The sequence below is a fragment of the Anomaloglossus baeobatrachus genome, chromosome 3 (genome assembly GCF_048569485.1).
Source record: "Anomaloglossus baeobatrachus isolate aAnoBae1 chromosome 3, aAnoBae1.hap1, whole genome shotgun sequence".
In the NCBI taxonomy this organism is placed as follows: domain Eukaryota; kingdom Metazoa; phylum Chordata; class Amphibia; order Anura; family Aromobatidae; genus Anomaloglossus; species Anomaloglossus baeobatrachus.
The window spans coordinates 102,038,104-102,062,768 of record NC_134355.1 but is presented as its reverse complement, the minus strand read 5'-3'; the positions used below and the strand labels follow the sequence as shown (position 1 = coordinate 102,062,768).

The following is a 24,665-nucleotide window of genomic DNA, read 5'->3' as shown; positions in this document are numbered from 1 at the left end:
CAGAGCTTGGATTCCCAGGTGAAATATTTGTTGTGTTAGTTGGTGCCTCTTTGGTGTTTGTTGATGTAGTCGAAGTATTTTCCTCTTTTCCTTTTCTGTTATCTTTTTGAGACATTTTGTTTCAGGAATATTAATATTATATAGTAGGTCACTTAAGGGATTAATTATAGTTTTTAAACTTGGTGTATAACTAGTTTGCCTAATCTATTATATCTCTTTGATGTCTAGAGAGCTTTACTATCCATTACCACTGTCAGCAATCCCGCAATGTTTTAGTCTCAATAACTTTTTTGTGCCAGCTTTATTTTTCTTGAACTATGTCTGGAATTATGCAGGGGAGAGTCCTCTCTCCCTTGAGTATTGAGATTAGTTGGACCACACTTAGTTTAGGCTGTCAGATGTTCAGAAGTGACTGACATGCAAGGGTTTATATAAAAGTTGCACTGGTATTCACCTATGCAGTTTACACAGGCAATAATAATAACAATAATAATAATAATTACGTTGTACCAGCTTAATTTTTCATAGGGTATGCCTAGAATCATTCAGTAAAGGGCTCTCTTTCTGCCAAGTGTCAAAACAAGTCAGACCAGGTTTTAGTATTACGGTCAGAAGTGTCACAGCTGAGGCTATAGAAGATCTCTGATATGTAAACTGCATATAAGTCTGTAAGGCTGGCTACAGTTGTTTGCACCACTGATTTCAGCCGCCGATTTATCCTGTGAATTTGCACAGATATTATCAATTATGGTCTTAATATATTTATTAGGGTCTCTTCTTATCAAGTGTAGTTTGTTTTAATCAGAACAATTTCTCCAAAAAGCTGTAAAGAATGCTTTCTGTCAGGGCAGTTATCCTGTCATAGATCAGAGTTAAACAGGGTTCATAGGCAGCACTGACAGGAATTCAACACTGTCAATTTCAGCTTTAAATAATTCTCTTGTACCAAGTCAGAATTGCCCCAAAAAGATCTTAAATTGTAGGTGGGGATGTTTCTTACTCCTTTGAGGGCAAATTTAGTCGAAGTAAATTTCCTGAATAGCTGTAACTTATGTTTTCTGAGGTGTCCCCATGACAACTAGATGGCTCCCTCACTACATAAAGGCAGTTTGCTGTCTCCTCAGAGGGATGTTATTCAGCAGTGTGAGGAGATTATCCATTAATTGTGGGATAATTTAGATTATTGATAAAAGCAGATAAAGAATATTAAATTATTTTGTGAGAAATTATCTTCTCTGGTGTTTAGTAGTAGAATAATTGTCCTGTCACAGAGGCACCTCCATGCGCCACTTACAGCTTAAGGAGACCTGGGTTACAACTATTTTGATGTGAAATCTGTCAAATTTAGTCTCTAAAGGCTCCTCATGTCTTCCTGAAGCTTTTATACTTCTTTTTTACCAGAAATGGATGAGTTTTATCTTCTTCTACGTCGCCTTTGAGGTTGGAGATACAGCAGCAATTAAAAGATACGTCCTGTGTCGTCCATCATTAGGCCACGCCCCCTATATATATTTGCATTTTGTATTGTTGTAGCAGCTGACGCCTGGTCACACTTGCTATGTTTGTTAATTTATTATTTTTGTTGTTTTTTTTAGAACAAATACCATCAACCAAATAAGACAATTCTATTAGTTGAATAAATAAATATATATACTGTATATATATAAAGAGTTTTGCCAAAATTTGAATTGAATTCTGAGCATAGTATGATATGATGCAGTATAATTTTGCCTTGTTTTTTTATTTTAGGATGGTAATATTTTTGTTTGTCGACCTCTGGACAGAGAAAAAAGGGACAAATTTGGAATAATTTTGATAGCATCAGATGGAGGAAGTCCACCGAGAAGGGTAATGTGATAATTATAGGTATAATATGTTTAGGTCATGTGAAAAAAATAGCATTCAGAAAGCATTACATTCTCATAACCTAGGCTCATATCTCCATAGGCTAATACAGTAATATCTAATGTTTTTGCAATTGGGTAGCCCAAATAATATTGTTCTTTTCAGGGGGAAACCGCACTGGGACCTTATACAGTCACGCTAGGTACAAGGATGTACCAAGCAAACTGCAAAAGGGAAGGGAAACCTTGTGTTTAGAGAAGGGTGAGATGCTGATCACTGACCAAGCCTACCTCTGGATCCTGGCTTCCCTGATCACCCTAGATAGGTTCTGCACCTATGCGCCGAGCCGGATACTTTGGCTGACCCTGAAGTAGGCCCTAGGTAGGGAGCGGATGTCAACCCCACTAAGCTCTAAAGAAGACACAGGGATAACAAACAGTGGGAAAGTTAATAAATAACTTATCTCCAGATGACTCAATGAAAGGAACAGCAACAACAACAATGTTTCTCCAAATGCTTAGAAGTGACTGCTTACAATGAAGACTTGTTACGGTTATAAGAGCTAGTGATGTGTCGGTCGCGAACGATCCGACAGGAAGATCCGGTTCCCTGCTGTGACTGACAGGAGCCGGATCACCAGTGAGAGCCACTAAATTCTCTTAACGGCTCTCACTGGGCGTAAAATTTGGGCGTGTGATCAGCGAAACCCTGCCCACCTGAACAAAAACCCGCCCAGTCGGCAAATTAATTGGCCCGTTGTGGGTGGGCAGGGTTTAGCTGCAGGTGGGCATGGTTTCAGCATCATTAACACAAGCTTAAATATGTGTTCACCTTTGGTGAACAGATATTTAATAGGGAGCCATGAACGAGCCAAAAGATCCGGCTCTTTTTGGTGAACGGAGCCATGGGAACCGGATCACCAAAAAGAGCCTGACTGCCCATCACTAATAAGAGCAATCACCAGCACAGAGTAAGGGAAAATAAAGGTATACAAAGACACCAAGGGAAGTGCTGATGAAAAACAGCTGAAAGGGTGATGAACTCCCCAGGGTCCTAAAAGGAAAAGGATGAAAACCAAGCTGAGGAGATACACAGGATACCAAATACACCAAGCCGGAGTAATAGGTCAGGAAGTAGTTTGCTCAGTCAAATGCTGTGACCTTCTATAGCCGAATACGACAGAACTGTCTGTGACCCATGACACGTGACACACTCGTAATCTATACCTACTATATCAGATACACCTCTTTGTATTGCATTCCATGGAACCATAGGCATATGTATCACAGAGATAGCCATTGAGCTCCTGGAAAGAGGGGGGAAACAACCAGCTATCCTCTATTCATTGTTGCCAAGGGTGTGGGAAATTAACCTAAGGATCATGGAAAGAAAGGTGAATATGGCAGTTTTTTCGATCTAGATCTTTTCTAAAAATGCTTATTTCTTTCTGAAAATCAATATATTTGCAATAAAAAAAGAAAAATTTGGGAAATGCAGTACAATCAGTATTTTATCAGCAGGATTATCACTACCTGACTTGGCTCAGTGTAAAAAAAAGTCCATATAATCTATGTAACACGCCCCACCACTGATTAGCAGCTTGCTCTCAATTTAGTGTATACAAGACGTTGCCAATCAAGAGTATGGGCAGGGTTATACACAGCTCAGCTTAGGTCTGATACATCTACATCAGACAAACAAGGATTTTAGCAAAACTACACCAAAAAGTCCAGTAAGTAATACATTGCTGGAATCAGGCTTTCTTGACGTATGGCAAATGGAGTTTTGCACAAACTTCGATGACTGTCATGGTAGCGTTGGGTGCTGTTAAAGGGAACCTGTCAGGTCAAAAAAGCGTTCTGACCTACAAGCAGGAGCCTGTGTGAGCTACTAACCCCTTCCTAATCATCCCTGTGTTGTTATATTGTGTAACATGAAAGTAATAAAATAACGTTTTATTACTTTCATATGTCCTATGTAAATGAGCAGGGACTCTAGACCCATGGGCGTCTCATCGCGCTGTGGGTGTGATACCATTGATTTACATCAGCGACGTGACCGTCTCAAGTCTCACGTCTCACACGTACGCGCTTACCATTCTCGCCACCTCATTCTGGTGTTTGCATGTCGGCTTCTGACGCGCACTGCGCATGCTCAGAAGACGCCTGCGGTTCCGGTCATGCACGTCAGAAGCCGAGAAGCAAGCACCAGGATGAGGCGGCGGTGAGAATGGTAAGTGTACGCACGCAAGATTCTGATGTAGCGACGGTCACGTCGCTGATGTAAATCCATGGTATCACACCCACAGGGCGATGAGACACTCATGGGGCTAAAGACCTCTGCTATTTACATAGGGAATATGTAAATAATAAAACGTATTTTATTACTTTCATATTACACAATATAACAACACAGGGATGGGTAGGAAGGGGTTAGCAGCTCACACAGGCTCCTGCTGGTAGTTCAGAATGCTTTTTTGACCTGACAGGTTCCCTTTAAGATTGCAGAATCTGACACTCCACCCGATGGTTTCTTTGGTGTCTGCAATCTACACAGGCAGACTCAGTCATCAATCTGTTGTGTGGTAATTTATGGTCAGGCTAGCAAGAGTTAATCTTTGCTGGTCTGCTTGCTCGTTTGGTCACATGATGTTGGGTGGCCTATCACATCTGCTCCCCTCCTATTTATGCTGGTTGAAACCTTCCACCCATGCCAGCTATAATGTTTTCTATGTTGCTTTGTGAGGTGTAGTACCTCAGACTTACTGGTGAAAGTTGTGCTCTTTGCTTGGTGCGGTTGTGCGGTTTACCCATTTTGTAGCTATCTCCCTGCTCTTGTTTTTCCTCTTGAACCTCTGATTATCTTTACCTTTGTGTGTGCGTACTGTGTGACAAAGTTTTGGTTTTACCTTGTTTGTCTTTATATGAGGATTTCATTATACTCCTATCCTGTCCCTCCCTGGGGGGATGAGGGGAATCAGATCAGACCTGGTCAGGAGCAGTGCCAGGAAGGAGACTCAGGCCTCTCCACCATCAGGAGTATGCCTGAGATTAAGGATAGCAAGGGGCCCCCTAGCTTGAGGGACAGCTGGGGACTTCCTTTTTGCCTGTTCTGCATTATTAACCTGTGAACAATGACCCTTTGTTAAAAAGTATAAAAGGAGTACTAAATAAAAAGACCCATATCTCCGGAACTGTATGGCAGATTTATAAAAATAAAAACAATACACAGGGGAGCAGCAGAATTAAAATAAGAGCACAAACTGGCTATTTTTTTACTTGATTGAGCAAATGTTTTTCCCTATACATAGAAGATCGCACTTGTAAATTCACAATATAATTCTAAATAATTGGGATTATTTTGGGTCCCATAAGAGTAAATTGGAAGTTGGTATGTTTGAATTATAGAGAAATGTAATTAGTGATTCCTTTCCTTCCTAGAGCTATGCAGAGGCAGCGATTGTCATACAGGACATTAATGACAATGTCCCAACTTTCACAAAAGAAGAATACTATGCAAATCTGATCTTAAATAAAGCAAAAGCAGGAGATACAATAATGTCAGTGTCCGCTACTGACCTGGATATCGGGAACAATTCCCTGATTTCTTATAGGTAACACATAACTGATGGAAAAAGTCAAATTTAATTGGGTTTTGGTCTTTTTTTTCATCATTGCTCACTGCCAGTTATTTCATTTATGCATTTAGAAAAATATTTATTTTATGATTTTAAAAATATGTTTAGGTTTGCACAGCCTCATAGTGGATTTGCCATTAAGGAAAAAAATGGCGATATCTTTTTAACAAATCGTGTATCTACCATTACTGCAACTAGTATTGTGGTACCTGTGATTGCAACTGATCATGGCGTCACACCACGGTCATCCACTGGTAAGTTGCTTTCAATTTGTGCAAAAATGTTATTGCTTTCTTTAATTGATCTCCCTAACTTTCTTGTAAAACACAAGTTATTAAAGGGAACCGGTTACCACATTTGGGGCTTATAAGCTGTGGCCACCACCAGTGGGCTCTTATATACAGCATTCTAATATGCTGTATATAAAAGCCCAGGCCGCTGTGAGAACGTAAAAATCACTTTATATTAGTCACCGAAACGGTCGCTGCGGTGGAGTTGGGTCATATGGGCATCTCTGTTCTCTGGTGCCAGCGCCTCCTCTTTCGGCCATCTTTGTCGTCCTTCTTTTGAAGCTGGGGGTGCATGACTTATCCTACATCATCCACACTTGCCGGCACTGAGGTCCTGCGCAGGCGCACTTTGATCTGCCCTAAGAAGGGCAGATCAAAGTATTGTAGTGTGCCTGCACGGGAGCGGTGAGTGCAGCGTCGGACTGGCTCCTGGAGGAATCTACAGTAATGCCAGGCCTGGATTCGGGTATCTGCATTGCACTCCGGACCTCTAACCTGAGCTCCGACATGCAGCCTAGACTGAGCCACGAGCGCCGAGTGATTTATTCCCCAGCAATTGCGGTTCAGTTCATGACAGCTGCAGACAGGCCGGGGTGATCTCCGGTGCTCTCACCTGAACTCCTATCTACTACACTTGCAAACTTCAAACGGAACCTGAAAACTCATCCGTTCAGAAATGCCTATAACCTTCACTGACCCCACTGTTTTTTAACATTTTTTATCGAGATTTGCCATAAAAGTCAGGTAGAAAGCACAGAAAGAAAATGGCTTAGTTTAGGATTTAGAATGTATGTGCTTGTGTGTGTGTATATATATAAAGTGTGTATACAGTGTGTATATAGTGTCTTGAAAAAGTATTAATACCTTGTGAACATTTCCACATTTTTTGACGTGACACCCACAAACTTAACTATATTTTATTGGGATATACAAAGACCAACACAATGTAGCAAGCATTTGTGAAAAGGAAATGATACAAGGTTTTCTAAATATTTTAAAAATATAAATCTTGAAATTGTGAGGTGCATTTGTATTCAGCCCCCTGTAGTTTGATACCCATAAATAAAATCCTGAGTGATGAATTGCCTCTAGAAGTCACCTAATTAGTTGATTTCGTTCACCTGATCTTTCACTGTCAATTCATGGGTAAAATCTGCATTAGTGAAAACAGATTTTCATATTACTGAGATAATAGATGAGTGACATTTGGTGGTTTTAAAATTCTATGGAGAGAGGAGCGACAGGAGGTGGGAAGAGGTAGACAGACATTCTGCTTTTAATCATATACAAAACAATGCGTAAGAAGACTAAATAAAATACAATACTTTTATTAATGATATTTAAAAAGTGTAAAAAATACACAATAGTAATGCAAAATAAAACTAAGGTGGACAGGTACAGGGCAGCAAGCCCACAATGGGACCCCAGCACCAAAGAATCCAAAAGGCACTTAGGACATATACAGTGCACCAATAAAACAGGTACAAGGAATATATAAGTGTTAGCGTAAAATAGGACTTGCAATGAACCTATAGTAATGACTCGCCCACCCCAGGGCTATGGGACACCCGGTGCCGGGCCAGACTAGTCCGGGGGTCGTCAGTGGTGGCGGGGCCCGACTCCGTGACCCTGGCGGAAGTCAATTAATAAGGCTTCAGTGGGGGTGATTATTAAAGTTTATATTCGTGACGCCACCTGTGGTTTGCGGCTATTAAGCCGCCGCTGCTGTATGGGGCCTCCGTGGCTGATGTAATGGCAGCTTGGATGGTCCTGCTCCCCACAGGTGGAGCGGTGCCCCGGGGCAACTGTTGGTGCTTGATAGTGTTGATGTAGTTGCGGTGTAGTGCAGGGCCGACAGGGCGGTGAAAGGACCGGACACAAACAACAGTCTCTTTACCTTCTCCTCTTTTACTTGGTAAACGGTTAGTCCTGGGAGACCGTTACAGGTGGTAGAAGGCTCCGGCCGACCTGGAAGTAACTGGGGTGCTCTTTTTGGCCAGCTGAGTATGAGGCCTACTCCCTATTCTTTCTTTGCTCTCATAGGATCCTGCACTCTGAGTTAGCAATGGCCCTCTTGCTGCTGGGACCGCTGGTACGTCCCTCTCCCTGTGTGGTAGGCTGTGCAGGTCCTCTCTGGTGCTTCTCTGCTGGAGTCCACACCGGGCCCTGTTGATGCAGCTGTACCTTCAGGTTGCTTATGGGCCAGGTGCTTGCAGCTCTCCTGCCCTTCGGATTCGGCTGCCAGGGAAGGATTTTACACCCTTGCAACCACAGACTCTGATGTCTAATTCTCTTCTGTGCCTCTCTGCCAATCCTGCTTCACTGGGCCAAGCTATTCCAGCTCCAGGCCCCAATCCACAGGACAGCACTACTCTGCGTCTTCACTCTCTGGACTGTCCTCACAGACTGAACACTAATTCCTCCCTCAGGTCAGGCTTGAGGAATGCTCCCTGGAACTCCAGGTTCAGAGCTCCCTCTGCTGGCCTGAGGGAGAAACTGCGTTTGATGTTGGTACTTACTGGCCACTGATTTCCCCAATTACCTCCAGGCTCAGCATTAACCCTTTTGAGGGGCAATGCCATTGTGGCAACCAGATCTTGGGGCGCCACACTCCCCCTTAGTTAAAACCAGTACTCCCGGACTGAGGAAACAAAACATAACAAGACATAACATGTTAGAACATTTCATCCCATGGTGGGAGGCACATTTTCTTAAACGTTACAAACTTAAATAACACTATAAGAGTCCAGTGTGGCTCCCTGCCGGGTGTCCATTACACTGCTCCATGGGGGACCCGCCGCGATAAAACCCCCAACGTAGGCTCTGGGCGTGCGTCAGAGCATTGATGACCCCACTCTATGCACGCTGGATGGGTTTTTCTTCAGGGGTGAAGAGCACAATATGTGCAAACTATAAACAATTAAAGTGTTGGCCACCCATAGTCCAGTGGCCCAATTGTCCATTTACTTAATCACCTAAAATAAAAAGTATTTTATACGAGACATTTTAAATAACTATATACACTCTAATAGGTACTTTTTCTTTTTACTCCCTATACCTTGGAGGGGGCTGTCCCCGAGTGCTACGTTGGGACCTGCGTAGCTCTGGTGTTTGTCCCTGACTACTTGGAGTGTCTGCTACCTCAGTGCCACTGGTAGGCCTAACCCTGATAGGTATGCGTGATGGTTGCCTACGGGGTCTTAGATTCGCCAAGGGTACGACAGGTTCACCACTGGCAGGGGGTTGATTCTCCTGTTCCACTGCTGGCGTGACATCTATTGTTGGGACCAACTTGTCTTCAGATGGATCCGGGACCTCTTCTGCTGCTGGTTCGACCATTTGCGGGAATGTCAATACTGGTACCACTATAGCATTATTTATTTGGGTCCATGTTTTAGGGAATTTTCCAAGTATTGTTTGGATCATTTCTTCCTCTTTTTCTTGAATTTGGGGACTTTCTTGTACTTCTTATACTTCCTTTTGGATTTTGCACCGTTCAGGGCACACTTTCAGGCGGTCTCTAGAAACTGCTTGATAGGTTTTGCCTTCGTCTTTGCTTATGAGACACACTTTACTATTGTCAAAATTGGAGGGAATAATGGTGTAGGGTTCATTCTCCCACTGATCATCTAATTTATGCGTTCTCCACTTTTTCTTGAGGACCTGTTCTCCAGGTGCTAAGGGAGTTGCTGGGGCTGTTTGATTGTAGTTCTTTTCTTGTCTCATTCTGGCTTGGGACAGGTTCTTTTCCACGCATTCCTGAACTTTGCGGTATTTTTGTTGTCGCTCTGTATCCCAATCTTCTATCTCTTGAACCGCTTCAGGTGACACAGTTCCCATTTCAAATGGAGGGCTTTGCTTCTTAGCCTTCTTTGGCTGGCCCACCAGGAGATCTTGAAGAGGCGCTGCTATCTTTGTGAAACCATCAATGAACCTTCGGTAGTAGCCCACCAGCCCAAGGAACTGCCGCACCTCCTTTACCGTGGTGGGTCTTGGCCAGTCCTTGATTACTGTGACTTTCTCTGGATCAGGTGCCACACCTTCTGCGCTGACCACATGACCCAGGTACTGTACCTTTGGCTTCAAGAGGTGACATTTGGACGGCTTGATCTTCAGGCCATACTCTGACAAGGACTCAAACACTTCTGCTAAGTGCCTCAGGTGGTCTTCATAGGTCTTGGAATAGACTATGACGTCATCCAGGTACAATAGCACGGTTTCAAAGTTGTAATGGCCCAAGCAGCACTCCATCAATCTCTGAAATGTTCCTGGGGCATTGCAGAGCCCGAACGGCATACAATTGAACTCGCAGAGACCCATTGGTGTCGTGAATGCAGTCTTCTCCTTGTCTGCCTCTGCCACGGGAACCTGCCAATACCCACTGGTGAGATCCAAGGTGGAGAAATAATTAGCTGATTTTAAGGCTGCTAGTGACTCTTCTATTCTGGGTAGTGGATAAGCATCTTTATGTGTAAGGCTTGAAACACACATCCGTGAAACACGTGCGTGTTTGATCCGTTTCCGTGTATACTGGAGACACGGCCAAACGTGCACCAATGTTACTATATCTCTGCGGTTACAATTCAGGTAACTCGCGGCCAACGCTGGATCCAGCGGTGGCCGCGGGTAACCTCAGTGACAGCAGCTGATCGCGCTACTCATCTCATTAGCTGCGTGGAGGTGACCGGAGCGGCGGTGTCTTCTGCTGCTCCGGTCACCTGCATGCAGCAGAGCTGGATGCGACGCTGGAGGTCCGTGGAGTACGCCGGACATGGAGGGTTTGTCGGGGTTAATAAATTGGTAATGAGGGAATTTGTTTGTGTTTTTTATTTCTAATAAAGGATTTTTTCAGGTGTGTGTGTTTTTTTACTGTAACTTACAGATTAATCATGGAAGGTGTCTCATAGACGCCTGACATGATTAATCTAGGACTTATTGGCAGCTATGGGCTGCCAATAACTCCTTATTACCCCGATTTGCCAACGCACCAGGGTAAATCGGGAAGAGCCGGGTACAGCCCCAGAACTGTCGCATATAATGTATGCGGCAATTCTGGGCGGCTGCTGACTGATATTGTTAGGGTGGGGGGTCCCCCATAACATGGAGCTCCCCATCCTGAGAATACCAGCCTTCAGCCGTATGGCTTTATCTGGCTGGTATTAAAATGGGGGGGGGGACCGCACGCCGTTTTTTTTAATTATTTATTTATTTTAATGCACAGTATAGACACGCCCACCGGCTGCTGTGATTGGGTGCAGTGTGACACCTGTCACTCAGCGTGGTGGGCGTGTCTCACTGCAACCAATCACAGCCGCCGGTGGGCGGGTAAAGCAGGGAATACGAGATTGATTAATGGGCGGCCGGCTTTTTCAAATTAGAAAAAGCCGCCGGAACAGTGTGAATGCCGTGCAGCGCCGGGGATCGGGGAACGGTGAGTATGAGAGAGGGGGGGACACTTCAGTCACTCGGGGGATTAGTGGTCACCGGTGAATCCTTCACAGGTGACCGCTAATCAGTACACGGCACAAAGACAGAGCCGCGGCATGACAATGAAGTCGGGTGAAGTTCACCCGAGTTCATTCTCATCCCGCTACTCTGTCTTCCGACATGTAGTAACGACATTTTGCATCACACACGTACATTTCACACGGACAACACATACACATGTCAGTTATTTCACTCACGCACACACGGACATTCCACACGCACATACGGCTAGCATACGGGATACACACGCAGGCCACACATACCATAAAAACGGACCTAAAAAACGGAAAACGGACCCGAAAAACGGCCCGTTTTACACGGACGTGGTTTTCACGGATGTGTGGCGGAGCCCTAATGCAGTTAATTTGCCTGTAGTCAACACACATTCTCATTGTGCCATCTTTTTTCTTTACGAACACTAGTGGAGCTGCCCAGGGGCTACAACTATCTCTGATCACCGCAGCCTCCTTCATTTCCCGCAACATTTCTTTGGCACGCTGATACTGTGCTGGGGGTACAGGGTGGTATCTCTCTTTAATGGGATGATGGTCACCAGTGGGGATTTGATGTTTAACCCCTTTTACCTGCCCAAAATCTAGGGGGTGTTTGCTGAAGACCCGCTCGTATTCTTGTACCACCCGGTAAACCCCATTCTTTTGGTGTGAGGGGGTGGAGTCGGTGCCCACATGTAATTTTTGGCACCAGTCCTCCAGCTGTCCCTTGGAGCCATTGCCTTCCGCCTGGTCGGACGGGATCAAGGGTTCCACTGCTTTGATGGTATTGTTACTGACAGTGTACAGTTTTGCTACAGTGGCATACCGGGGCAAGTTGGCTTCCTCCTCCCCACAATTCAGGACACGGATGGGCACTCTTCCCTTGCGGACGTCTGCTACCCCTCTGGCTATCAGGACTCCAGGCCTACTTTCTGAATACACAGGTTCCACCAGGGCCTGGTAATCCTGACCCTTGAGGCCTATTGCTGCCCGACACCATATCAACATCTCACTTTTTGGGGGAATTGCAATGGGGAGAGGGTCACTTACCCTTACACTGCCAATTTCTCCTCCGGCCAGCTCTACCTGCTGCCTCCTCATCAGGGCTCTGATCTCCCTCTGTAGGGCACGCTGCTGCCCGGAGCTGGCAGTTTCAGCCGCCTGCTGTAACAAAATTATCACTTCGGCAATACAATTTTCCATTACATTTGTACCAATGGTTAGCAGTGGGTTAGATTCCTTGCAATCAATATCTACTATTATCATCCCCTGACATGGCAATTCTACCCGCCCCACTTTAATGGTTACTTCCTTATACCCAATTTGAGGCAAGGGATGACCATTACTGGCCACAATTGTTAAATCATCATCTGGGACATGGTCAATGTCTGAATCAGCCCAATCTTTTGTACAGTTTATAAGGGATGGTTGTTACCTGGGACCCCGTATCCAGGAGGGCAGTCAGAGGGATCCCATCCAGCACAATAGGCAGAACCGGTCGTCCTCCCACATACTTGCTGCGACAGGGAGTTGAGCCGGGCTTTCTTACACCTGGGGGTTGGCTTCTTGCCCCAGGGTCGGCCCGTTTAAAGGACAGTGTCTTGCGATGTGGCCCGCCTGGCTGCAGCGGCGGCAGATTGGTTGTCCAGCTGAATCATACCGGTCTGTGTCTTTTCCTCGGGTCGGCGGAATCCTCCTCTGCCGCATCCACGGGACGTCATCTGGACTGGAGGCCAACTCGATTCTTGCAGGTGATGGGGTCACTTGTAGAGACTGCACGGTCTTTACAAGGGCAGCCACATTCTTGGTCAGTTCCTGGACCTGTTGTCTGAGCTCAGCAGCGGGATCCTTATCCAGGGACTGCGCCTCGGCCCCTGCAGTGGCTCGGGTTGCAGGCATTACCTCTGGGTACGTGATAGCAAGTGGCCGGAGGGGTAATGGATTATTTGGTGTAGATTCCCTCAGTACCCGAATGGCCTGGTCCTTAAACTTTGCAAAGTCCAGAGCAGGGTTCTGCAGGACCATGATACGCAGCTGTGTCCTGTGAGCATCTGACAGGAGCCCTTCTATGAACTGCTCAGTTAGGAGTTTGTCTTCTTCACGTACGCTCTCTGGGTCCACCTGTTTAATTGCTCTCAGGGCCTCTTGCAGGTTTAAGGCAAAGTCCTGTATGCTGTCTGTGGCCCGTTGTTTGCACCCAAAGAATCTCATTTTTATCTCTGCTGCGGTGCGGGTGTCAAAAGTAGTCTTTAACTTGGCCAGTATCTGGGTGACTGTCCCTTTATCAGTATCAGGTCAGGACTTTACTTCACGCTGGGCTGCACCAGCTAACTGTCCTATTATTATGCCCACTTTCTGGCTCTCAGTCAGAGGGTACACTTTGAATAAGCTGTACAATCTTTCTCTGAAGTCGCTCAGGGTATGTGACTCCCCAGAGTACTGTGGTAGCCAGTCCGCTCCTGGAAGGTATGGCATGGTGAGCGGCATTACAGGCGATGCAGCGGGGGCTGGGGCGACGGCGACTGGGAGTGCATCGTCCGGTGCCGCGACGTCTTGGGCTACAGCACCCACCTGCCCTTCCTCGGCGTCGGACATCTTTCCTCGCCCTTAGTGGACCTTACCAGGCTCCGCTCTCTTTTTCAAATCTCTTCTGGGTAGCGCGGGGTTAACGACCACCCTCCGCTCTGCTCGCGCGCTTCCTTCGCGCTCTTTTTCGGGCACGCCCCCCTTCTTCCCGCACTTTGCAAGCGGTAATGGTGGCGGCAGTTTTTCAACAGTAAAACACAGTCTTTTCAGGCGCACAGTACCCGGTGGGTCCGGGCACGAAATCCTGTTCGTGACGCCAAAGTTGACTCGCCCACCCCAGGGCTATGGGACACCCGGTGCCGGGCCGGACTAGTCCGGGGGTCGTCAGTGGTGGCGGGGCCCGACTCCGTGACCCTGGCGGGAGTCAATTAATAAGGCTTCAGTGGGGGTGATTATTAAAGTTTATATTCGTGACGCCACCTGTGGTTTGCGGCTATTAAGCAACCGCTGCTGTATGGGGCCTCCGGGGCTGATGTAATGGCAGCTTGGATGGTCCTGCTCCCCACAAGTGGAGCGGTGCCCCGGGGCAACTGTTGGTGCTTGATAGTGTTGATGTAGTTGCGGTGTAGTGCAGGGCCGACAGGGCGGTGAAAGGACCGGACACAAACAACAGTCTCTTTACCTTCTCCTCCTTTACTTGGTAAATGGTTAGTCCTGGGAGACCGTTACAGGTGGTAGAAGGCTCCGACCGGCCTGGAAGTAACTGGGGTGCTCTTTTTGGCCAGCTGAGTATGAGGCCTACTCCCTGTTCTTTCTTTGCTCTCATAGGATCCTGCACTCTGAGTTAGCAATGGCCCTCTTGCTGCTGGGACCGGTGGTACGTCCCTCTCCCTGTGTGGTAGGCTGCGCAGGCCCTCTCTGGTGCTTCTCTGCTGGAGTCCACACCGGGCCCTGTTGATGCAGCTGTACCTTCAGGTTGCTTATGGGCCAGGTGCTTGCAGCTCTCCTGCCCTTCGGATTCGGCTGCCAGGGAAGGATTTTACACCCTGGCAACCACAGACTCTGATGTCTAATTCTGTTCTGTGCCTCTCTGCCAATCCTGCTTCACTGGGCCAAGCTATTCCAGCTCCAGACCCCAATCCACAGGACAGCACTACTCTGCGTCTTCACTCTCTGGACTGTCCTCACAGACTGAACACTAACTCCTCCCTCAGGTCAGGCTTGAGGAATGCTCCCTGGAACTCCAGGTTCAGAGCTCCCTCTGCTGGCCTGAGGGAGAAACTGCGTTTGATGTTGGTACTTACTGGCCACTGATTTCCCCAATTACCTCCAGGCTCAGCATTAACCCTTTTGAGGGGCAATGCTGTTGTGGCAACCAGATCCTGGGGCGCCACGGTAATCTAGTAACACACCTGAAATTGGTCACTTCTTCAAATACAAGTAAGTATAATGCAGCTCTATAAGATAATATATGTGCAGTATGTAACACATTGACCATAGTACCACAAGTAAAGCCACTATAGGACAGACATATGTAAAGTCATACATTATAGATCAGCCATAATCTGAATCAGATCCTATCAAGGTTTAGAGAGCATTAAAGTGCTGAGTGCATAGTAGCTGCCTAAGGCATGAAAACCTGGTAAGGTGCTTCAGTGCCACTGACCCCGATCCTGACGCACGTTTTAACGCTTGTGCCTTCTTCCTGGGGGAAGGTCTTAATGTGTATTTTTTAAACTTTTTAAAATTCATTAATAAAAGTATTGTATTTTATTTAGTCTTCTTGTGCATATTTTTGTATATGATTAATTGTTCAGTTTTGCGCTGACTACTTTCATCTAGTATGGGTCATTATTTTGGTTGAGTATTGTGATTTGTTTGGTGGCTATATTTCTGATTTTTTACAGACATTCTGCTGCAAGTTTTTCTGGAATGATACTTAACGTTCTCCATAGAACTTTATAAACACCAACTGTCATCTCCTATCTCACTAATGGGAAAGACTGTTTTCACTGAAGACAGTCTTTACCCATGAATTGAAAATTTTGAGAATGAATGATCAGTTTAGGAGGAGAAAGATGCTGATTATGCTAATAAGGCCCCTTTCACATGTCAGTGATTCTGGTACCTTTGTGCTTTTTTTTAAACTTACCAGAATCACTGACATACGCAGACCCATTGTAATGAATGGGTCTGCTCACACGTCAGTGATTTTTCACTGCACGTGTCTCCGTGCGGCGTACCCGCGTGTGCGTGATTGCCGCACGGAGACATGTCCATTTTTTTCTGGCATCACTGATGTTCCACGGACCACGCAGTGGTGTGGTCCGTGAAACACGTGCCAGAAAAAAACGTGCTTTTAAAATAATAAACATTTTAACTCACCCGGCATCCAGCGATGTCCTCTGCAGCCCGTTCTCCCTGCTCCTTCTGTGCCGGCTGATTACTGTCGCGCATATTCATTATGCGCGACACAGCCGAACCGGAAGCAGCTGCTGCGGGGGTCACCGCCGGCCGGATGCTGCGTCGCAGGAGCGATCAGCACCAAGGACAGCGGGAACGGGCGCAGGTGAGTGAATCTCTAAGTGCAATCACGGGCCACGGAGAACGGAGCCCGGATTGCACTTAGACAACCCACGTGTGCCGTGATTTTCGGCACACGCAGGGACATGTGCGTGTTTTACACGCCAGTGAAAAACGTCTGTGTTTTTCACTGACGTGTGAAACGGGCCTAACATACAGTGTCTTGAAGTATTTATACCCCATGAACTTTTCCACATTTTTTTCTTCTTACGCTCAAAAACTTAAATGTATTTTATTGGGATTTAATATGTATACAAACAGAATAAGCAAGTATTTGTGAAGTTTAAAGGATATGTTGCATATCTTTTTAAATATTTAAAACATATAAATCTAAAAATTGTGATGTGCATTTGTATTCAGCCCCCTGAATCTATACTTTGTAGGACCACCAGCTTTGCGCATTGAGAGGCTGAAATTTTTGCCCATTCTTCTATTAAAATAGCTCTATCTCAGTGAGATTGGATGGAGGCGTCTGTGAACAGCAATTTTCAAGTCTTGCCACAGACGCTTTGATCAAAACCATTCATTAAAGCCTATAAAGAAAAAACTGGGGGGGCGTGTCCTAGACATGGTGGCGTGAGGAAGCTTACCTCCAGAGCTCCTGCGCCCACAGCTTGATATTACAGATTCCGGTGGCCCCTTCTCGTCCAGGATGGCCCCCAAGAGAAGACCGGGCGGTGCCCCCGCCTCCGCATCCCCCGGAGTGGGCCAGAAGTCCCAGGGGAGCCTCTCCAGATACCTGGCAGGGTCTGGCCGGGAGCTCCCGCCGGCGGCCCAGGACAAGATGGCGCCGGCGTCTCAGCAGCGTTCTCAGGCTGGGGATTCCCCTGGTGTGACCCGGCGCCTGCCCACAGCCTCAGCAGCAGCTCGTGTGTCGGGTGAAGGGGAGAAACGAGCGAGCGTCTCAGCAGGGAGGCCGGCGGCGGCAGAGCAAGGTAAAGAGGCATGGAGGAGGGGGGGACCCACAGGCCCGGCCACACAGCATGTCACTGAGGAGACAGAGGAGGCCATGACATCCGGGGGATCACCGATACTGGGATTCTCTGCGTCCCTCTGCACTCCAGGTACCCCTCCTCCTCTGGGGCAAGCAGAAGACCCCTTGATGGCAGACGACCAGCCCCCCGGCCCCCCTCGGGATGATTTGCAGGCTCTGAGAGAGCTTATATTGGCCCTCCCTAGCAAAAAAGATCTGGAGGATGTGGTGGCTAGAATAGAATCCTCCCATCAGATGGCGCTGACTACCCTGAGAGAGGAAATGGTGGTGCTGGAAGATAGAATAGAGGCTACAGAGCAAGCACAGGAGTCCCTGGAGGGTAGAATGGAGAGGATTGAACGGGACTGTGAGACTTCTAATGCCCGCATTAGGGAGCTTGCTCTGCTATTGGACGATCAAGAAAACAGGGGCAGAAGAAATAATATAAGGCTGAAAGGTATCCCGGAGGACTGGCCCCAAGATGTGCTGCGCGCCAAAGTCCTATCCATATTCAATCAAGTCACTGATCGCCCACCTGAGGCCGCCTATCTCTTTGACAGAATTCATAGGGTCGCAAGGCCTGGCCCCAGATCTGCTTCCTTCCCCAGAGACGTATTATGTCGCTTGCATTATTATGGGGATAGAGAGAGGATTCTTCAGGGAGCCTGGTCGCGGGGCTCGGTGGATGTAGATGGGGCTGTGGTGAAGCTTTTTCCGGATGTCTCCAGCCGTACACTATACATGAGACGGTTGCTTCACCCCCTTCTGCTCAAAGTCAAAGAGGCAAGTGCCTCGTACAGATGGGGCCACCCCTTTCATCTGATTGTCCGCAAGGGGGACTCTGTGTTCCAATTGAGGAGGCACTCTGAGCTTTCAAAATTGTATGACTTTCTTGGAATACCAGATTGCTCTATCCCGGACTGGATGGAGTGGGAACCTCAGGCCCCAACTGGGCGGCGAAGAAGGAGGGATGGCGTCCAATCCTCCCACTGTGATGATTTTGGAGGGTCATGAAATCTCTCGGTTGCTGATGGGTCGGGGAAGTGACCAAAGTGGTGGCTGAGGGGTCGGGAGAGGAGTATGGTTGGGGGTTGCCTCCTTGTTCCGTTGGCAAGGGTTAGGGCTGTGCGACTGGCCCAACAGTCCACAGCGTACTGACTTACGTTCAATGCAACTTTGTTCTATTGACGTTGGGTCGTTTGAGGGGGGGGCGGGGGGGTCTTGCATCTCCGTCTTGGGCGGGAGGGATCGCGGGAGGTTAATTTGACAGACCCTCCCCGTTTGTTTGGGGTCTGGGTCACCAAGCATACATAAGTGTGGCGCGGGATGGAGCTCTGGCCACATGTCAGTTCTTGTCCCTAATTATCCCTAAGCAGTTTCTGGGCTGGTCCCTGGTACTGCGTGCGGCAGATCTGCTGCTTTTCCACTCTCTTCCTTTACACTTTTTGCTCTTCTACATCTTTCTCTTTCCCCTGCTAAAGGGTCTTTGCTTTCGCTTGGCTACATTCTCTCAACCCTCTCTCTTCCACTCGTCCGTTTCCCTCCTCCTTTCCTTCTCCCCTCTTATTCCCTCTTTTTTTTTTTTTTTTGTGTGGGTGTGTAATTTGTGGTTCGTTTCTCCAGAGGTCCGTGACGGAGTATGACAAAGCAGAGACAAGCCGAGCTTCGGGTGGGCTCACTGAATGTTAAGGGTCTTCACAGCCCGGAGAAACGGTCTATTCTCCTGAACCTACTATGTAAAAACAGAATCCAGGTGGCTTTCCTCCAAGAAACACACTACTGTGAGGCAAAACCATACAAACTTGCCGATAGAAGGTATCCTGTAGTGCACCATTCACCCTCCCCTGACTCTAGATCCAGGGGCACGAGCATCTTAATGTCCAGTACGCTCCCTTGGGAACTGTTGGACTCTCGATCGGATGATCAGGGAAGGCTTCTGATGCTCAAGGGACGCATTGCTACACAGACTTTCACTTTTGTGGCGGTCTACTTGCCAAATTCGGGTCAATGCCCTACATTGCTGCGTTACCTTGAGCAGATAGAGGAATTCTCTGAGGGCACTCTGGTCTTCGGGGGTGACTTTAATGTTGTGTTGGAGCCGCCGAGGGATAGCTCCAAAGGGGTGTCCAGTTTGCCACATTCGGTTCTACGTCGCTTGCGACGGGGTTTACATGATCATCAACTAATAGACACTTGACGATTGATGCACCCATCAGACAAAGATTTCTCATTTTACTCGGCAGCGCATGATTGCTACTCCAGATTAGACCTCTTTTTCCTTAAACATGGGGATCTACATTCTCTGGTGGCTTCCTCAATCGAGTGCATATCATTCTCTGATCACGCCCTGATCACAATAACTCTATCCCTCGGCTACCCCATTGGGAGGCAGAGTCAATGGACCCTGAACACTTCGCTACTCGACGAACCGGTGACAATGCAGGAAATCAGGGAGGCCTTGCGGGAATATTTCAGAGACAGTGGGGGGGGGAGGTGTCCCCGGGCATAGTCTGGGAGGCACACAAATGTGTGGTGAGGGGACTGTTCATCAAACATGGGGCACGTCTGAAGAGAGAAAGAGAAGCTAGGGTTACATCCCTTTTGGCAGACATTAGAGGGCTGGAGGCAATTCACAAGGGGTCTCTGGGAGGGGATGTGGGGGCCATTTTGATCAAGAAGAGGGAGGAACTGAGGACCCTATTATGTTGTAAAGCTAGGGGAACATTGGCTAGGTGTAGACGGCATTTCTATGAATTTGGCAATAAGAGTGGCAGGACTCTGGCTAGAGCTCTGAGGACTCAGAGAGCGAGAGGATATGTCTCTAAAGTGCACATTGCGGGGGACAGATGGGCTACTTTGCCGAAAGACATTGCCTCCGCTTTTAAAGATTTCTTTTCCACCCTTTATGCAATTGATGAGGGGCGGTCTGAGAGGGCCAGGACGGAACTGCGTAATCGTATACGGATGTACATCGCGGACTCCGGCTTGAGACATCTCAAGCCGGAGGATGCGGCCAATCTGGAAAGGCCCATCTCGGAGGAGGAATACTGGTCCGCACTTAAAAAATCTCCCACAGGCAAGGCTCCTGGCCCGGATGGTTTCCCTCTGCTCTATTACAAAAAGTTGGATTCCATTTTGATTTCCCCATTTCTATCAGCATTCAACCATGGCCCACAGTCGGAAGCTGCTCCCTTGCCAAGTGATACCCTGGCTGCTAATATAGTAGTTATCCCTAAAGAGGGCAAAGATCCTACTTCGTGCTCTAGTTACCGACCCATTTCCCTCCTCAACACAGATCTGAAGCTCTTCACTAGGATTCTTTCGGACAGACTTTCCCCATTGCTTGGGGAGATTGTTCACCCGGATCAGGCTGGGTTCATGACGGGCAGGGAAGCAAGGGACAACACGACTAAGGCTTTGAACATAATACACAAGGCTAAATCCGATGGGCTGCCTTTGATGCTTCTGTCGACCGACGCAGAAAAAGCGTTCGACAGAGTTAACTGGATTTTTATGGAGGAGGTTCTGCGGGCTGTGGGGTTGGGGAGCATGATGCTTGCTTGGATTTGTTCCCTGTACAGCATCCCTTCGGCAGCAGTTAGAGTGAACGGTCTCCTTTCAGAGAGATTCCCCATCCGCAATGGAACAAGGCAGGGTTGTCCTCTCTCGCCTTTGATTTTTATACTGACTCTGGAACCCCTGCTCAGTCGGATCAGAACCAACATTAACATATCGGGCCCCAACGTCTCAGGTTCTACTTATAAAATCACGGCGTATGCGGACGATTTACTTTTTTTTATTACCAACCCTCGGGTTTCCCTTCCTAATCTTCTGAGAGAGCTGGAAATCTACTCCTCACTATCTAACTTTAAAATTAATATGTCAAAATCGGAGGCCCTAAATATATCTCTTCCCCCTGAGCTAGTCACTTCGCTACAATCCGCGTTCGAGTTTAGGTGGGCTAGCCAGTCCTTGAAGTATCTGGGCGTCCAGGTGTCTGCGGACCCTAGTCAAATCTACAAATTGAATTATCTCCCGCTCCTGCAATCAATTAGAAAAGACTGCGCCAACTGGGGGAAGGGTTACTTCACATGGTTCGGGAGATGTGCAATATTGAAGATGAATATCCTGCCATGTCTCTTATATCTTTTTCAATCCTTGCCGATTAGGATCCCTAGCTCTTTCTTCAAGGAACTGGCCTCTCTACAGATCAAATTTATCTGGGCCAACAAACCTGCGAGACTTTCCCGGTCTCTTTTGTGCAGGCCTAAGAGTAGGGGAGGCCTGGGTATCCCAGACCTTAAAAAGTACTATTTGGCCACGCACATGGTTAGGGTGTTGGACTGGTGCCGCCACTCCAGCACAAAGCCGTGGGTAGCCCTAGAACAGAGCTTCTCGGAAATACATCTTCCGGCCATCCCTTGGCTTTTGAACCTTCCCCTGCCTGCTTTGAGATCTCATCCTACCATTGGCGCTACTGTAGAATGCTGCTCGAGAGGGAAGGTCAGACGACTTCTTTTGCCAGTGCCTTCCCCTATGACACCCATATTAGGTGACCCGGAATTCCGTCCTGGTCTCTTGGACCCGGTCTTCAGAAAGTGGGTTCAAGGGGGCAATTTCAGAGCTTGTCATCTGGGCAGAGAGGGGGATTGGCTTTCACTAACGGATATCCGGGGCTTCTTGCCTTCGGGTTCCCTGGGGGATTGGAGGGCTATGCAGTTGAGGCACTACATGCTTTCCCTCCCTCGCTTCAGCCGATATATCGGACCGCCTACGGGATTTGAAAAGTTGTGTCTGGGAGAGGGAGTCGTAAGGCACTCACTATCCTTGGTATACAACATGCTATCAGATCCGGGGGATTTGCCCCCCCCGGCCTACCTGTTGCAGTGGGAGAGGGACCTGGGGATTAGTTTATCCGACTCACAAAGAAACAACATCCTCCAGCTAGCACATAGAACTTCGATCAGTTCCAGACTGCTGGAAGCTAATTACAAACTGTTGGCCAGGTGGTACAGGGTCCCGACCAGACTCCATAGAATGTTTCCCTCAGTTGACCCGGTTTGTTGGAGATGTGGTCAGGGGGAGGGTGATTTTGTGCACATTTTTTGGTCTTGCCCTTCTCTGCAGCGGTTTTGGTCAGAAGTGGGGGAGGTAATCAGACGAGTGACCGGTACTACTGAGACATTGGGTCCGGAGCTATTCATTCTACAGCTATCCGAACTACCGGTCTCTAAATATAGGAGATCTTTGCTTAGATTCTTGGTCATGTCTGCCAGGTCTTGCGTTCCGCTTGGTTGGAAGTCTACTACCCCCCCCCACGGTGACACAGTGGGTTTCGCGGATTAACGATCTGATGCATATGGAGGATTTGACATCCTCTATTAACGATCGCCAGGAAGACTTTTATAGGACATGGTTTCCATGGATAGAGTTCACCTCCTCGGCGGAGTACGCGGACTTGGTCACGGAACCTCAGGATTCGTGATTTTTTTTTTTTTTTTTTTCTCTTCTCGCCTTCTTTCTCCCCCCCTCTTTCCTTTCTCTCTACTCTACTCCCTGATCTTCTCTCCTGCTCTCTTCTCCTTCCCCTTTCTTTATTTCTTTCTTTCTCTACAGGCCTTCAAACTTTGTTCAGGCTTTGATTTCTTTTCTTCGCTCTTCTCCCTACTTACATTAAGTTGGGTCGGCTTATAAAATATGCAAACTGGGCCAGACCTGAGTAGTAGCGGGGATGTGAATTGCTTATGTGTGCTGTCTGTATATACACTACCGTCAATTCTGTAATAATACCTGCGTCCCAGTTGGGAGCAGGGGATGTATTGTTTGTTACGAGTTTGGCTTTAAAATAAAGAATTTTAAAAAAAAAAAAAAAAAAGAAAAAACTGAAACACATAATGTAAAGCAATAATTTTTATTATTGTAGAAAAAGTTTTTTTTTAAAAGAAAAACATGAAAATAGAGAGGGTAGAGAGAATGCAAAGTGAATAAATAACCCTGAATTGGTCACCTGTCAGTATCAAGGCAAATAAACAAGGGATATGCCAATAGTCAATACATAAGACACGATCGAAGATGTAAATAATGAAGAAATCACGTGGAGTAGGTCAGGTTCATATGATATGGACTATCTATTCCTAACAAATTAGTCTTAAAGACATGCATAAAGTGCCAAGTGCTTAGAAGGAATAAATAATTTATAAATACGTACAAAATAGAACCTGGACTAGTCCACATAATCCTATCCATGCACAAAAGGATACACTATATGGTAAACCAACATTAAAAGAGACATAATAGTCAATGAATGGAAAAATATAATAATGCGCTCAGTATAGTAAATTCATAAAAGAAGGCATATATGGCATAAGTTAGCATGAATTTTTTAAGATGAAAGGTTGAAGCTTTAAATAGTAATAGAGAAATATAAAGTGCACAGTGCACTGTATACTATATAGGACTAAGTTCTATTATAGGCCATTTTGCATTATACAGCATGTTATATGGCATATATGCTGAGCGCATTACATATAAGGGAACCATATAGAAGAGGCACCACTAAGAAGTATTAAGCGGCACCTATAGTATTATATTATGCATTAATACATCACCAACTGGTATCATATTATGCATTGGTACATCACAATATGTTCAATATAAGCGTTTCACCGTCTTTTTCAAGGGAAACATGTTGTTTGAATGACGAACAACCTGCGTCCAAAATGAGCAACGATATTTGGGAAAGGAACGACGTTACAACAATCAACGATTTTTGCCATTTTTCGGATCGTTAGCGGTCGCTCGTAGGTGTCATACGCAACGATGTCGCTAACGAGGCCGGATGTGCGTCACGAATTCCGTGACCCCAGCGATATCTCGTTAGTGATGTCGTTGCATGTAAAGCGGCCTCTACTCTTTTTTAACAGTTTATCCCTGAACTTTCTGGTGTGTCTCTTGGTTTTCATGTTGCTGTTTCAACCCTAATGTTCTCACACAAACCTCTGAGGTGTTCACAGAACAGCTGTAGTTATACTGAGAATAAATTACACAGAGGTGGACTCATTTTACTAATTAGTTGATTTCTGGACGCAATTGGTCATTTAAGCCTGCTTTACACGTTACAATTTCGCATACGATATCGTATGCGATTTGCAACGCCCCCATCGTATGTGTGGCACGTTCAATTTGTGCAGCACAAACGATTAACCCCCGTCACACATACTTACCCGTCCAGACGACCTCGATGTGGGCGGCGAACGTCCACTTCCTGGAGTGGGAGGGACGTTCGGCGTCACATCGACGTCACACGGCAGCCGGCCAAACATCCCGCCCAC

General features: G+C 46.9%; 1 protein-coding gene across 1 annotated transcript in view; it reads left to right on the top strand.

Moving 5' to 3' along the window:
- Positions 1-24,665, top strand: part of LOC142297178 (protocadherin Fat 4-like) — a 225,280-nt gene that overhangs the window by 48,475 nt on the left and 152,140 nt on the right. Inside the window, exons 12-14 of the mRNA XM_075341447.1 lie at positions 1,750-1,848; positions 5,286-5,458; positions 5,591-5,736. Of these exons, the coding sequence (XP_075197562.1) occupies positions 1,750-1,848; positions 5,286-5,458; positions 5,591-5,736 (418 nt within the window). The remainder of the gene's footprint in view (positions 1-1,749; positions 1,849-5,285; positions 5,459-5,590; positions 5,737-24,665) is intronic.